This window comes from Macaca nemestrina, chromosome 2 (genome assembly GCF_043159975.1).
Source record: "Macaca nemestrina isolate mMacNem1 chromosome 2, mMacNem.hap1, whole genome shotgun sequence".
Lineage (NCBI taxonomy): Eukaryota > Metazoa > Chordata > Mammalia > Primates > Cercopithecidae > Macaca > Macaca nemestrina.
This window is the reverse complement of record NC_092126.1, coordinates 200,789,158-200,805,847: the sequence shown is the minus strand read 5'-3', so window position 1 is coordinate 200,805,847 and position 16,690 is coordinate 200,789,158. Positions and strand designations below refer to the sequence as shown.

Sequence of the window (16,690 nt, the reverse complement as noted above, 5' to 3'; positions counted from 1 at the left end):
AAGAATCATAGCAACGAACAACGATAACAACAGCCGCATCTCAGCGATGATGGCCACCACCCCCACCTGCCAGGTGCTCATCCCATCTTCCTTGCATCATCACATCTTGCCTTTGGGAAAACACACGTTGATCACCACATAGCAAGGCTCTGACTCCAACCATGACATAGGTCTACCTGATTCCTGTACAGGGAACCTGTGCCCTGTATCTGTGCACCTTTAGCTTTTGACTCCAGCTCATTCATATGTATCTACACTTGGGGAAGATTCTTTTGCAACCATATTCCAGAAATGGTTAGAGAAATTATGCCTGCTCCTTTAGGAATCACTTTCCAACAAGTCCTTCTTGAATTTCCTCACCCCTCATTTTTCTCCTTACTGTGTATGCGTTCTGTTCCCTCCAGTGAAATTTTTTTGGCAGGTTACTCCCCAGGTTCTTATTACAGTTATAATCCTGGGCTTACAGCCTCAAATGAGGTCCAAGAATAGGTGAGATACGTGCCTCAATTTTACTTCTCATGGGCCCTTTGCTGTTGCCTCAAGCTAGAAAAAGCATGACTCTTCCATACGGCAGTTTCTTAAAACGTTAAGGAAAAGATGTCATGTCTGCTCTGATGTTATTACTTTCTGGCCTAACCATGCCCAGATCCTTGAATGTCTTTTCATATGATGTGATTTTCAGCCTTTCGTGCGGCCTCATCGCCTATCCTTATTGTCCTCCTCTTAAAAGTCCATCTGAAAATGTAGTGTCCAGAACAAACACATTACTCCGTTCATGAATGGAATAGTTCTAAGTAAAGAGAGAAAAATTACTTGATCCAGGCATAATTCTAGTGCCAGCTAAGACTACATTTGCTCTCTTGGCAACTACATCCCTCAGTAGGTTCAGACGGGTGTTTAATTTAAAGTCGGACCATTCTGAGAGCCCCGACACGCACGCATATACCTCCCGTAAGCCTGCTGTCTTTAGTCTATCCTTTTACAGGTAATTTTTTAAACCCAAGTTCAAGTACCCGACTTTTTAATTTGCTCTATTAACTTTAATAGTGAGCACTCTCCCATCAGTCCAATCTGTTGAGCTATATTTAATTCTGATTCTCTCATTTGGCATACTAGCTGTCTTTCTCAGTTTTATGATACCCTCAAATTTTATGAACTTCCTTTTAGTCCTGACACTAAAAGACATACAAGTCCAATAATAGATTTTATGGAAAATAAAACACAAATCTGCATCTTATGTACTTATATATTGATTAATTTATTCCTTGTCCAATCCTGCGGAATTATGTGCAGCCCCATTTTAAAGGTGAGGAAACTCACAAGGGTTGACTAACTTGCTCAAGGCCACGCAGCTAGTAGACTGAGGAGCTGAAATTAAAAACATGTGTTTGATTTCACAATTGTACGCCTGTTTCTCTACGTTTCCAGTCTTCCAGTTGACAAGGATGCATTATACTTGGATCGCTATGGCTTGGCTGTGTCCCCACCCAAATCTCATCTTGAACTGTAGTTCTCATAATCCCCACGTGTCACGGGAGGGACTCGGTAGGAGGTAATTAAATCATGGAGTAGTCACCGCCGTGCTGCTGTTCTCGTGATAGTGAGTGAGTTCTCATGAGATCTGATGGTTTTATAAGGGGCTCTGCTCACTTTTGCTCGGCACTTCTCGCTGCCACCATGCGAAGCGGGACGTGTTACTTTCCCCTTCTGCCATGATTGTCAGTTTTCTGAGGCCTCCCCAGCCACGCTGAACTGCGAGTCAATTAAACCTCTTAACTTTATAAATTGTCCAGTCTCGGGGCAGTTCTTTATTAGCAGCGTGAGAACAGACTATACACATTGTTCCACTATCTATGCATATACAAAGGCAAATTGACAGAAATGTTAAAAAGACTAAATGAATGTTCAGACAGAATGCTAACTCACTCCTCACTTACAAATGAGGTTACATATTACGGAATCATGCATGTGAATACAGGACAAAACAGAGTTAAGCTGCAGTCGCCAAAAACTTTCAGTTACAGTCTACTGGCTGGAGACCATTGTACTGGGGACAAATGTTTAAATTCATTTTACAGCTGTCATTGGGTCTACATTCCTTACAAATGTGTATCTAATATCAAAAACCTCAGACTGCCTTAAGGCTCCTGGAAAGGTGATTCATAATAGCAAATATGAGCTATGGGTGTGTTACAGTCACACAAGAGACACACGTGGGTATGCTCTACAACTTGGTGTGCTTTTTCTGCAAATTCTGAAACAAGAAGTGCTTCCAAAAAGACTGTTTATGTACATACTTGAAGTAACAAAACAGCAACATGGCTGGCAGACCGCTCTCCCAAACCAGCAACAAAGGAGTTTAAGTCTCAGTCATCTCGTGTATAACTTGTTTCTATTAAAATAACCAAGTCTATTTTTTTTCTTTTTCCTTTGTTTCCTTAAGATAGAAACACTATCCCTCTGTATGTTGAGAAAATAATTTTATACTTCGAATCATTCCCCTCTAAAATTACCTTTCTTTACTAATATAAAAACAAGCACATTTTATTTACAATGACATGTGTTTTTTTTTTTTTCCAAAAATAAAAGGTCAAGGATGATTCAAATTCATCTCCTTTTTTTCCAGTATATTAATTTTACTCCTATTAGAGCACTAAAATAATAGGATGAGCAAGAGTGTGGAGAGATGAAAATAATCCGTCTGTTAAAAGCTAAAAGTAATTTCTGTTCACAAAAGATAAAATGCAGAATACCCAAAATTTGGTCCAAAGGAACAAAATTTCCAGTTTTAAATGTTCTAGAAGTAGCTTTAAACATGTCCGTTTTTCTTTTATCTGTTTTGCAAACCCAGCTTTGACCAAAACGTAGGTGTTTTTCATTTAAAAGTTTCTTATATTATGGCTCATATATAACTGACAATAAAGACAGGCCAAACAAAATAAAGACCTAAAGTATTTTCTCCATGCTTGTTGGAGTTTAACTGGACAGAGGAATTAATAACAAGTTTCCAGATATCTCCTACATTCATGTGATCTCAAGAGAGTATTATCTGATTAGGATTGTAATGTAAAAATTCATCCAGAAGGTTATAAGTACTGAACTTATATATAAATAAAATTCAGTTAATTTTAAATACAATTATAATATGATTAAGATTGTACACCTATATGTTACTATATTTAAAATTCAGGAAATTGAATGGAATACACAAATATTCACGTATTTTTAAATTTATGGGTCCTAACAGGTGTATATATTTATGGGTACATGAGAAATTTTGATATAGGCATATAATGCATAATAATCACATGAGGGTAAATGGGCTATCCATCACCTCAATCATTTATCCTTTTTTTGTGTTACAAACATTCCAATTATACTTTAGTTATTTAAAAGTGTTCAATAAATTATTGTTGACTATAGTCACCCTATTGCTATCTAATACTAGATCTTATTCATTCTATCTAACTATTTTTTTTTTGTACCCATTAACCATCCCCTCTCCCCACAGCCACCCTACTACCCTTCCCAGTCTCTGGTTACCATCATTGTACTTTCCATCTCCTCACATCATACTTTTGTCTTGGTATATTGGTAATTTTATGAGAAACAGTTCTCTTTGTTAATCCATCTTATGTTTGTATGCTTAGTCCAGAAAATAATAAAGTTTGTAGACACTGTGTTTGCATATTAAAAATTAATTAAGCAACTTGGGCAACCTGAACAACAGACTGTAAATGTACAATTGTAGCATGTAACACAAGTCATTTGTGCAATTACAACATCTAAGGATAAGTAGGTGTCACAGGGTTAAGTAAATCAATATTTACCTTGTGTTTTCACTGGATCTGATATTTGACTTGGATCACTAATTCCATATGCATTAGCTGCCCTCACAAGGAAAAGGTAAATTGCATTAGGTTTGAGTCCTTTAATGGCAAATGTTTCTGTTTTCACATTCTCTGCTACGGTCTGCCAGCTGCTACCAGATGCATGGCTAAGGACAGACACACAGGTTAGAACATGCGTATTTAATGGCGAATCAAAAAAGAACAACTAGGAAGCATCTCCTTCACTCTACCTGAAGGCTTCTATAATATAAGATGTTGGAGTTGCTCCTGAATTCAGATTTGGTTGCCATGATAATGTTACTGTATTTCTGCTGACATCTGTAACTTCGGGTTTTGATGGGGCACTAGGGATTAAATTTGGGTCAGTGGGTCTTGGAGGCTGAACTGGAACTCCAAATTCTAAAAAGTGGGAAAAAAGGCCAAAATAAAAGATGTTTACACATACACATATAAATGCAGATAACATATTCATACACCTACTCAGGGAACAGGACATTTACTTCATTAATATCCCAGTAAGTAAATAACTGCATTTTAAGCATTACTTTAAGGGAAATATACCATTTAATTTACCTTGGACTTCAATGTAGGCACTCCATGTTGCTTCACCACTGGGGGTTGATGCAATGCAGGTGTACCGACCAGTATCACCCAGCTGAGAAGGCAGACAAAAAATAAATATTTGGAAAAATCAAGAAGTCACTGGGCTGAAAACGCAATTACAGGTTTGTATATGATCCATGAATATGGATAACTGCATTAAAATTCACTAACCAGAAACTTCCCCTTAATATATTTTTATTGAATGTGAGGGAAAATATTACATCAATATAGAAAAAAAGAGATTTTATATGATTGTTCTAATGGTAGAATAAGAAATATTTAATTGCATTAGCATATATTATCATCAGTCTCAGGGACAATAATTCCTAAGGTAAGGCATACAACTCTTCAAATTCAAAGCATTAATATTTATTGCTAAAATATATCTTTATGTTTAGTAAGTCATATAATAAGGCTGATAAAGCTTAACCAATGGCTATTCTTGCCTTTATATTTTATCTGTTATACCTATATGGATATATGAGATCAACAGAAAAAGGATGGGAATCACAGAATTTTTTCTTAAAAGACTGACTTTCCTGGGTTTTCAAACCTGGAACTTAAGGCAGTTTAAGAAGTACAAAGCCAGACTCGAGCTGGAATGAACACTCTTGTTCCTCTTTAAAAACTGACTGACAGAGAGCAAACAGGCCACACGTTCAACTCTGAAATCAGCAGCAGCAGAATAAACCCATCTACTTCTGCTCAAGCTAATAACCGTCTTCAAGTAACATCTGATAAAGAAAGAATGTTGTCATCTTGCTCTGGCAATTGCAATAACCAGGTCACAAAGTAGCACAACATATTAACTGCTGTGGCACTTAAAGTGAACTGTGATGCTGATCCCGTGCTCCAAAGGAACCACCCACACTAGGAAATCAAGCAACAGAAAGTTATGTTTATTGCTGTCAGGACCATTCTTTCATATGCCTCAGGAGCTGGTCTGATCTTGACCTAAAAAAAGAAGAAAAATCAAAACAATAAAGTCCTGAAAGAGCAGGCATGGGATGTGACACCCTGTGAAAGTAAATCCTTAAATGGTTCCTACAAACCTGTGGGTTTTCCATCATTTAGCATTCTGATTTGAATTGTACACTCGGTGTGTACATTGCTTTATGGCTTTTGTTTGCATATATAGTTTTGCCATTGCAAAATGATGAAACAAATATTTACAATAGAACAACTATCGAAGTATATTGCACATAAAATGATACAGGTAAATATCTTAAAAGATGCCTTATGGAAGGACTACATCATACCACTACTTTGAAGACATTTATTCTCTCACAAACCCTCATCTAGTTTCCTCGGTAGGTTCTCAGAAATCCTTTTTTTTCTTCTCCTCCATATAACCTTAAATTATCTGCCATGGACTAAATTATGAGTTAAATCATCTCAAACATACACAATGAAATATCTGAAAAAAATAAAACATCAAATTAAAAATATATTACTACTCTTCATTTAACATTTCATTAACTGCAAAGTTTGAAATTTCAATGCCAGTTGTTGGAGGCAGAAACAAAGTGAAACAAAACAAGAAACCCCAGGTGCCATTCCAAGGTACCTTAGCATATCGGATCTGCAGCACTCCATTCTCCAACTGTTTGATTCGAGAGTCTTGGGTTGAAACGAGGACTCCATCCTTTCTCCACAGAATTGTGGGCACTGGACTGCCTGTGGCCACACAGCTGAGGACTAAAGTGCCATCCACAGCTACAGTCTGATTCACGGGACCTTGTCGAATAACCGGGGGAGGCCGATCTGCAATCACTGCCAGAAGAAACAACAGGAAATAGATTTCTGCAACTGGAAGCAATTTTCTAATCATCCAAGCAACAGCAGTTGCTCTAGGCTTTGAAACAAACTAAAGATAATTAAACAAGTAATTAAAGTAGGAGACATGCATTATTCAAAATGCATTTATAGGATGCACTGATTCAGAATATTAAAAGGAGATACAATGTGCTACGTTCGAATGACCAACCACTCACTGAGCTGGCTGCACTGTCAAGAGGCCTATTTAAAGAACTCTGGAATTAGGATTGTGGATGGTAAAGTAGATACAGAGTCGTGATAATGGAATACTGTACTTTTTAAACTTAAAAATATGAAAAAACACAACATAACAACAACAACAACAAAAAACCATTCCTCTCAAGGAAACATATGAGAGAAATTGTAACGAATGAAGCAAAACCAAACTGACATTTCGTAAGTGTTTCGTACAACAGAAAAAAAGAAACATGGTACCATACCAGAATGTTTAACAATTTTGGATCCAAAAAAGTGCATTGGATTTTCATAATTCAATAAATCAGTATGATTGAGTTCCCTGTGCCTTTTTATCCTGTAATTCTTTCTATTACAATATACATGGGTGAAAATTACCCAATTGTAATGAATTCAAAGAAACTGGAAAATTGCCCAAATACATTGTTGGTTGGCTGATCCAAAAGACAAGTCAAAATGATGTTCTAACTTGGCAAATACTGTGCTGCTCTATTGGGTTTAATAGGATTGGGAACGTGCCTCAGCTAACTCCGTTACCTTAGATAACAGTTATAACGTACTACGGAAAATAACGAGAGGCAATTTTATTATGTGTAAATACAATTATCCCTATGATTACACGAAAAAAGTCTAAAATCTAAAACCTTTATCTGGCATGAAGTCCTTTTTAGGGGAAAACACAACTGTGTTGGAACTAGAATAAATCCTACACTGAAGAGGCGTTCCCATCCCCTGATTTAGGCAATTTATATGAAACTCTACAGTGTTTTTTTTTTTTTTTTTTAATGACTTAAAAACTAAATTTCAGAAATTTTCTTTAATTAATCAACTTGAAAATTCTGGATGTTAATGAAAATTTTTAAAAGACACGAATGTACAAAGAAAGATTCTAAGTTGCCTGGTTAAAGAAAACTGGTTGCCAGAGTAACTAAATTTTGGAGGCAATAATTTTCAAAGCTGGATCTGTCATGGTCGAAGTTTTATGCACCAAAGATTTCCACAAGCTGGAGTCACACTTTAATTTGTTCCTCATTTGCCATGCAATAAATATTAGTTTTGTGCATGCAAACTAAAGAAAAAGAAAAGAAAAGATAAAGAGGAAAGCAATGGAGCGCATTTCCACTCTAATCTTTCAATTCTCTTCTATGTCTTGGTTACTAGGGTGAAGTTTGCAATACGAAGGGGTGAATTAGAAGGCTAGAGTTTGAAACTTAGCAGGAGTATTCTTTATAACTGATTATAATTAAGTCTAATAGAAGGATGGTTTAAATTTGATAGTCTTATCATATTTAGAAACAATCCAATATCTGGGAATATATTCTATGTTCTTTACCCTTACGGTTCTTTGATATTTGTATTTTATTTAGTGTCATCCACACCTCCCCATTCCATCCCAACCCAGTTATTGATGTCATTGTTTCCATATAATTTACAATACAATGCATACTTAACAAAAATAAAGCAATAAAAGAAAAGGATCAGCTCTAGCATCTGCCATATGTCTTTGGGCAAGTTCCTTAAATTCTCTAAGCCTCAGTTTTGTATTGTTTTAAATCCACAAACTAAGCATAATAATACGTTTTTCTAAATATCTCAGGAAGGGCATTGTTATGCATATTTACATGGAACAGATAAGGGAGTGCTTGGCTAACTGCAAAAGGCTGACATATATATGTACTGTAGTATCGCTAGTGTCCTCTTTGGTAAAACAACAACAACAACAAACTATTATGCAAATCAGAGATGAAAGATCTGTCCAGGCACTGGGGCTCACGCCTGTAATCCAGCACTTTGGGTGGCCAAGGAACGTGGATTGCTTAAGCCTAGGAGTTCAAAACCAGTCTGGGTAACCTGGCAAAACCCCATCTCCACACACAGAAGAAATTAGCCAGCCATGGTGGCGTGCCCCTGTAGTCCCAGCAACTTGAGAGACTGAGGTGGGAGGATCACCCGAGCCCAGGAGGTTTAAACTGCAGTGGTGGGCTTTGATCAGGCCACTGCACTCCAGCCTGGGTGACAGAGTGAGACCCTGTCTCAAAAAAAAAAAAAAAAAAAAAAAAGAAGAAGAGAAATATTTAGAGTACAATAAAGCAATTTGATGTTTTCAGGTAGAGAAACTAAGGTTTTTGATGTCATGAAGTAGAATAAAATACTCGTAAAATGTTTACACTTACAGACACCAAAGAATGTACTGCGTTTATGAGTCAAACCTCAATTTAGAATGAGACAAACCTCATATTCAGGTCTAGGATCTTCTACTAGAATTATCAGAATGAATTATCCAGAAGTAAAATAGGAAGTGTTTAAGAATCAGCAATGTTTAACAAAGGATTAAATGCAATGACTTTGGAGTCAGAAAATGTTAGTGCCATACAATGGAAATGTTCCATATCTACTCTCTCTAATATATTAGCCAATAGCTCCAAGTAGCTAGAGTAATTGGGGAACTGGATATGCAATTTTATTTCATTTTAAGTAATTTAAATTCAAATTTAAATAGCCCCATATGGTAAGTAGCTACCTTATCGGAGATGCAAACATGTTAGTTCTGCTACTTATCATTGTAATTTGGGTACATATCTTCACATTCACTGCCTCAGATTCCTCACTGGTAAAATATGGTTAGATCTGAAATTGTTCATGTGTGAAAAGTTTCTAGTATAGTGCCTGGCCCTATGTAAGCTTATCCTATAACTTGTTATTAGTCACGGTAGCTCATTATTGTCAGTATAAAAATAATAGTGGTGGAGGCAGTGATGGTATAAGCAGTGTAACAGGTACAACAGGAGGTGCAAACCTGCTGCAATATTTATATATTATAAAATATATAAAATAAAATATATTAAGAATACATTTAAAATATATTATAAAATTTATAAAATAAAGTATATTATATAATACATAAGTTATATATAATATATATATTTTACAGCAGGGTTATACAAGTTTATAAAAGTTTAGTTATCTTTTCCCCACATTTAATGAAAGACTTCAAAACCCCTCCAAAAGTAGTAATTTGTCACCTCAAAGTAATGATCATGAAGTCTATGTTAATATACATAAATATACTTATGAAATACTTTTAAGTGAAAAAGAAAATAATATACACACATTGATTAGTTAATGTACAAAAGTCACATTTATACGCCAATATACATCACAAAGAACGTAATTTTCATCCATTTACAAAGTACAAACGTCATATCTTGGAAATGTATAAATTTGGCTATAAAATATTATTATTCCATTTTAGAAATCAGGGAACTGAAACTCTAGAAGTCCAAGTGACTTGTCCAAATCAAGTATTAACTGGCAAATCACTTTTCTAAATAAAATATAACACTCTATGCACTATGTATCTATGCATTTTGTGAGATGAACACAAATGACTTTAAATTTTATACATTATGTAGTAAGCATTAACTTTGTTTTCTTACGTTCTAATATTATAATAAAGAGAAGAAAGATGTTCAGTTAAATAGAAGACATGAATTTGTATGTTTCTGAGTCAAATGCTATTAGAGATAGACCACAGCTACAGTCAACACAACATTTTAAAGGCAGCTGCTACTTCCGTGCTTCATGTTTTATTCTGCCTTTGTCTTTGCTCTGTTTGCAAACAGTAAAGAAGGTCAAGAAGCTAAAGACAAATAGTATCCCCAAGTACTCTGCCTACTAGCCATCCTCTGGACTTGCTAATGTATAAATATTGCTATTTCCAGCACTGGCAATAATTCTAGTTTTACCCATGAAGAATGAGACCACAGTGTTAAGTTGTTTTCACAATATCAATAAGCTCCAAAATAAAGCAAACAAAACTTTAAAAACAGTGCAAAAACAGCAAACACAAAATCACCTTAAAACCCCCAGAGTTTGCAGGGTGAAACAGAACATTTACTGCTGAACTGGCTAGTAGGGATGAATCCCAAATTCACAGATATTTAGAGATTTTGTTTTTTATAGTTTAATAAAAGGTCTACGCATGATCTAGTCTCACAAATACAAGCAATTTGTGATAATGTCATGCCAGTCGGCACATAAAAACCTTTGCTTTAAATTACAAAAATTGGTGATATTTGAGACTTTAGCATAGCTTTCTAAAATCTTTTTAAATGTATACCTATATATAAGTCGCTTTACAAAGTTGCAATTATTAATGTATGTGCCATTCTATGTTCTAATGTCTCTATATATTGGTTATAGTAGTCATTATCAAATTCACTATATGGCTTTCACAATCATTATTTAATGGCTGTAATGTACTTAAGACATTATAAAAATATTTTATGTCATTCTAGCTTATTGGAGCCAGTACATGTATAATATGTATCATATACAGGGGTAAGAGTTTGAGCTTTTGAGAGAGACAATCCCAGTGTTGAATTCTCACTTAACCAGAAGCTAGTTGTTCTTCCTTTTTTCTTGGTTTCATCCACTCATTTTAAAAAAAAAAATCTATTGAGCATTTGGCACATGAGAGATCTTGGCTGGATACTAGCAAGCACTGGATTAGAGAAACACAGGTCCTGCCTTCATGGAATTCAATGTCTTATGAAGAACACAGGAAAATAAACAGAACACAAAAAAAGTACAGGATGCAATCTACGTATATACTGCAGGGGCTGGAGGATGGAACCTGAATTGGAAGAGTTAGGGAATGCTTCTTGAAGGAAATGAAGTTTCACGTTGGTGGAAACAACGTGCAGAAGACTTAAGATGGAGAAGCACGGCAAGCACAATGATTAGGGCACGCGAGCAACACAGTATTCAGAACTGAGCCTGCAGTAAGGGCAGATCATGAATGGTAAAGCCATTAAGGAATATACACTTACCCTGAGAACACTAGAAAAGAAAATAATGAAACTGATGTTTTAACAAATTCCTCCAGAACTTCTTGAAATTCAAAGATATCTACAAAAGTCCTAGCCAACACTGTATCTGGTGGTAAAATATTAAATTATTTCCCCCTGATGTTAGGATCAAGAAAAATATATCCATTATTGCCAATTCTGCTCACGATATTGGAGGTCAGAGGCAATGTAGGACAAGTAAAAGAAATAAAAGGTATAAATATTGAAAGAAAGACGTAAAACTTTTTATGTGCAGCTGACACATTTTGTACATAAAAATTTCAAAATAATCTACCTACAAACTATTAAAAATGAGTGAATTAAGCAAAGTTGCTGGACACAAGGTTAATATAAAAAAGTCAATTGTACATTCAAGCACTTGCCTCATACAATTCAATAATAAAATTATATTATTATAATTTTATTCCTATATATTAAAAATATACATGATTTTTGATGTGACTGTGTACATATTTTTGATATGATGGCATGTGTATACATATATAAATATATATATTCATCAAAATCATGAAACACCTTAAAATATCTGCAAAGCCTTTACTCTTGAAACTCCAAAGCATTGCTGAGAGAAATTAAAGACCTAAATAATTGAGAGATACTTGTAGGATATATACTGATTCCCTGAATGGACTCAGATTAAGATCTTAATTCTTAAGTTATTCAACAATTTAAATAAAAACAAAATTAAATATTCAGATTTTTTGTTTGTTTAGGGAGTGGGTGTGTACATGTGATTTTCACAAGTTTATTTTAAAATTTGTAAGAAAATGTGGATGATCTTCAATAGCAAACCCAAAACAAGCAAAGAAAGGCAGAGACTTTTACTACCAGTTTTTAAGACTTAGTATAAAGCTACAATAATTAACAACATATGGGCCGGGCGTGGTGGCTCATACCTGTAATCCTAGCATTTTGGGTGGCATGAAATAGAATAAACAGACCAGAAATAGGCCTAGAAATCTATGCTTATTGGAATTGTGACAAGACGCCACTGCAATTCAGTGGAGGAAGGATAGTCTTTCCAGTAAGTTATGCCGAATTATCAGTTTTCATATGGGGGAAATGAAAAGAATTTTGACTTTGAACTCATACCATATACAAAAATTAACCAAGATAGATAAAAAATTTGCATCTCAAAGGTGTAAATAATAAAACTTCTAGAAGAAGACATAGAAGAACATTTTCATGGCCTCAAAGTAGGACAGAACAGTAAAAGCACTAATCATAAAAAAATTGGTTTTCAGCAAAATTAACTACTTAATCCCTAAAGCCATCATTAAGAGAATGACCAGGAAGAAATATTTCCTGTATATATATATAGAGAGAGAATAAAACATATTTATGTGTGTTTTTTTCTTCTTCTTTCATCTTCTTCTCAAATTATCACTACTGTCTATCTCACAGTTTGGAGATTTTGTTCAGCACTGTGTCTTTATAATAGGTTTGGCATTAATTGAGCGTGTTTAGGGGAGTTGACAGAATAAAATCACATTAAAGAAAACTTGTTCATTATTGTAAGTGTGAGCTATTAGATTTTGGACTTATGATCTAAAAATTCATCGTATCTCCTAAATTATAGAGGAAAGAGAAGAGATGGCAATTTACACTAAGATATTACAAAATATTTTTTTGTTTTCCAAAACATAGATATATTCCTATATGCAGCCATTTAGTATAAACTTCTCCTTAGATAATTGCTATGCTTTTATGAATCCGATTGAATGCTACGAATTTATCAAACATTTAGGTTAAAATAAGAATAATTTTGAATTTATTGTATCAACACTCTTTTAGGTTTTGCACTAAAATAGCCATAAAAAGGTATAAAGTTGGGAATAAATATATCTACGGGCACCCTCTGTGGATCCTAAGCCAAACTTGGACATCTTGAAATAAAATGTTGTACACGTTACCATCTGTAACTTCCAAATATGCCTTTGTGATGATGCTTCCAGCAACATTTAAAGTCTGGCAGATGTAATAACCAACATCAGATCGCTGGACATTAGTAATTGTGAGGTCACCAGTCTGGGAGACTGAAAACCGGCTGGATGACTGTGGTGGTTGATATGAGAAGAGCAGATTCTAAACCCAGAAATTGGGATAGAGGAAAATAAAAATAGGTTGTTAGGTTCCAGTATTTTGGCATTTATACATTTACATTTAAAAACATACATATAAAAGTATACATACACATATGCATATTTATCTCTATATATACATATGCAAAAATAAGCTAAATATGCTTCCATCACATGCCCACATATATACACATCCATGCACGTAAATATCTACATATGTACACATATACACATACAATGTTTAATAATCTAACCTCATATAGGATCATTTGAAAATTTAAGTAACTCTCAAGATTGATATATATGTTTCTATCTGTTTTTAAGCAATACTAGATATGTAAGAATATTAACTATCACTGTAGTAAAAAATGTTGACCTATTTAGCAAAACAAAGACAAAAGTCTTGCTTCACCTATACATGACTACTAGGATTATTAATCCTAAAACCTTTAATATATTCAAGAATTAATATGTAAACAAATTCTGACAAATTAAAATCAAGGATACGATACCACTTTGGCACCACAATAAGCATTTCTGTTAGCTATCCATTGTAAAAGCTCAGTAACCTATACCAAACTTTTAACACATATCTTGTTTTTCTTGTTAATTGGTGAGAAAATCCTGTTATGGATTTTCTAAAATTCCTATGTTGAATTTAATTAAAACATCATGCTTCTTAGAGTTAGGGTATATGTCACATAAAATAACAGATCATGTTACTGAATTTCGTGAAATAAAAAATAGTAACATTTTCCCTACCACAACAAAATTAATTCTTTTAAAAAGTTTTGGTGCCTTTTAATATACATTATTTTATAAAGGTTTAACAACTATTCCATGGATATATGTACAATGACAACATTTTAGGAAAAAGTGAGTTGGAATATTGAACAAAACCTAAATTATTTGGAAATTTGAACCAATGTTTAAGTAACTTAAATGAATCATCAAAATACTACTCCTTTAAGAAGACGTTCCAGTGGATTTACTATTACTGCTACAAAGATTTCCTTCTAAAATGCACTAAAATTCTTCCTGCCCTATTGAAATATTTCATTCTTTCTTGTCTATAATTTGATTTCAGCAAATTTAGTTCTTTGAGGCCAAATGGAATGTGTTAGAACCTACCAAGTTACTAGAATTCAAATAAGGGCCTATATACGATAATCAAATCAATATTTGGCTACCAAAGTGGAAGAAAAGGTGAACTTGATAGCATTCCCTACCAAATATTAAATGCAGTCAGTAAATGACCTGTTTTTTATAAGAACACATTAGAAGCAAGACCATGAAACAAACACCCATGATTGATTTAAGCAAAATAAAAAAAGGTCAGGAATAAGTGTTAAAAATGAATGAGAATTGTTTATTTACACATATCAGAAGCAAGTAGAGGGAAATGTTCTGCTTCGTATACTTATTTTCTGAGACAGTGTCTTGCTCTTTCACCCAGGCTGGAGTGCAGTGATGCAATCACAGCTCACTGCAGCCTCTACCTCAGGGACTCCAGTGATCCTCCGGCCCCAGCCTCCAGAGGAGCTGGGACTAGAAACACTCACCACCATGCCCCACTAGCTGTTTATTTTTAATGTTTTGTAGAGATGAGGGCTCACTATATTGCCTAGGCTAGTCTCAAACTCCTGAGGTCAAGTGATCCTCCTGCCTGAGCCTCCCAAAGTGCTGAGATTACAAGCATGAGTCACTGTGCCCAGTCACGTTTTTGTTTTACTGAAGAAGGCTAATCATTAAGAGATGAGACAAAAAGATATTTTAAACTCTTCTAAGATTTCCTGTTTATTAAACTGAAGTCCAATAATGAACTTAAGAGTTTAAAAGAGTATAAATTTCTGTATTTCAGTTTCCATACATATACAAAATTGAAGTTCATAAAAGAGAGTTAGATTTTATAGCAAATGTTGACTGCATGTGATAGTTTTCAACACATTTGAATATAACAAATTATATTTAACACACCATCTCTGTTAAAGATAATTTCATATAGGTTAATGATTCAGAAGGCAGTTCAGACTCCTGAAGCTTTCAGAGAAATCACTGAATAATTATCATCTGTTTTAAATGTACATAAATCTCTTTTAATATATAATTCTACATACCTGAATAATACAAATAATAATTAATTGGATAATATTGAGAAAAAAGTGTTTTTCTTTTAATGTGGCTGAGCTACAAATAAAGGTAAACTTTATATACTACCTTGTGTACCAAAACTAGGTAGAGAAAATTGCTTTCAGAATTCAAGCAGTAAAGAAAATTTTGTCTTCCTTCTCATTGCTAAAATTTTCTGGGCACTCAAGAGATTTCCCAGTTCTCTCAACGTGACAGCTGCATGACTAAGTAATATGTTGGTTTCTCTTCTCATACATCCTGGCAACCATCTTTGCTGATTTAAAAAAAATTAGGAAAAGGTTGTACCTGGCTCCCCTCTCTCCTCCAAAAAATAGCTGGTTGAGGATTTCCAGTTGCTTCACACTGAAAAGTTACAGTCCGTCCCAAGGCAACAACCTGGTCACGGGGTTTCACGACAAAATGTGGAGGTTCTAAAGGAGATGAAACAAATTACACTGAATTAAAAGCACGTAGTTACTGTCCTAATTGAGACAATCACTTATATTCTAAGTGCTGCTGTTATTTTATACAGCATGTTATGTAAAACAGTAATGATATACCAATTCTTGTCCTTAATTTGAAACTAAAATGTTAGGTTCATGGTTAGAGAATGAAACCGAGTTGTTATATGAAGTTTTTTATTACCTGACCTTCTAAGATTAACCCACATATTGAAAAGAATTCTAAAGCTACAATTTGACCCTCTACATTCTAAGTATACCTGAATTTTTTATGAATAAATATTATCTTTTCTCCTTTAGATCTGCTTAAAGGTGAATGAGTTTTAATCATACACACAAGGATCTCCTGATGCAGGAAGGTCTTAAAATTACTTTAACTCAAAATCTCCTGAAATGCTACCATGCAAATTAAAACCATTTAAAATCTTCAGTCCAATTATTTGAATAGAAATGAATTTAAAGCAAGAGTGGAGTGCAATGCCTCTTTCATTTACATAGGCAAGGGCATGTTCAAACAGAATATATATGGAAATGAGGGCAAATTTGAAACATCTGCTCATCCTGACATTATAAATACTGCTGGCTTTGTCCAAACTGTTTGATTTAGACCGATTTAAACGGCTACTTCATCCAGCAGTAAATAGTGTCAGAAAATTGTGTCAATTGCATGGAATACGATG

The 16,690-nt window shown here is 34.4% G+C and overlaps 1 protein-coding gene across 4 annotated transcripts in view; it reads right to left on the bottom strand.

The window, feature by feature from the left end:
* LOC105485564 (roundabout guidance receptor 1) overlaps positions 1-16,690 on the bottom strand; it is a 1,159,905-nt gene that overhangs the window by 68,089 nt on the left and 1,075,126 nt on the right. For all 4 annotated transcript variants that reach the window (XM_071092571.1, XM_071092572.1, XM_071092573.1 and 1 more), the window contains 6 exons: positions 15,856-15,980; positions 13,252-13,423; positions 6,022-6,227; positions 4,425-4,506; positions 4,082-4,250; positions 3,831-3,997 (listed from right to left, as the gene is read on the bottom strand). In XM_071092571.1, the coding sequence (XP_070948672.1) occupies positions 3,831-3,997; positions 4,082-4,250; positions 4,425-4,506; positions 6,022-6,227; positions 13,252-13,423; positions 15,856-15,980 (921 nt within the window). The remainder of the gene's footprint in view (positions 1-3,830; positions 3,998-4,081; positions 4,251-4,424; positions 4,507-6,021; positions 6,228-13,251; positions 13,424-15,855; positions 15,981-16,690) is intronic.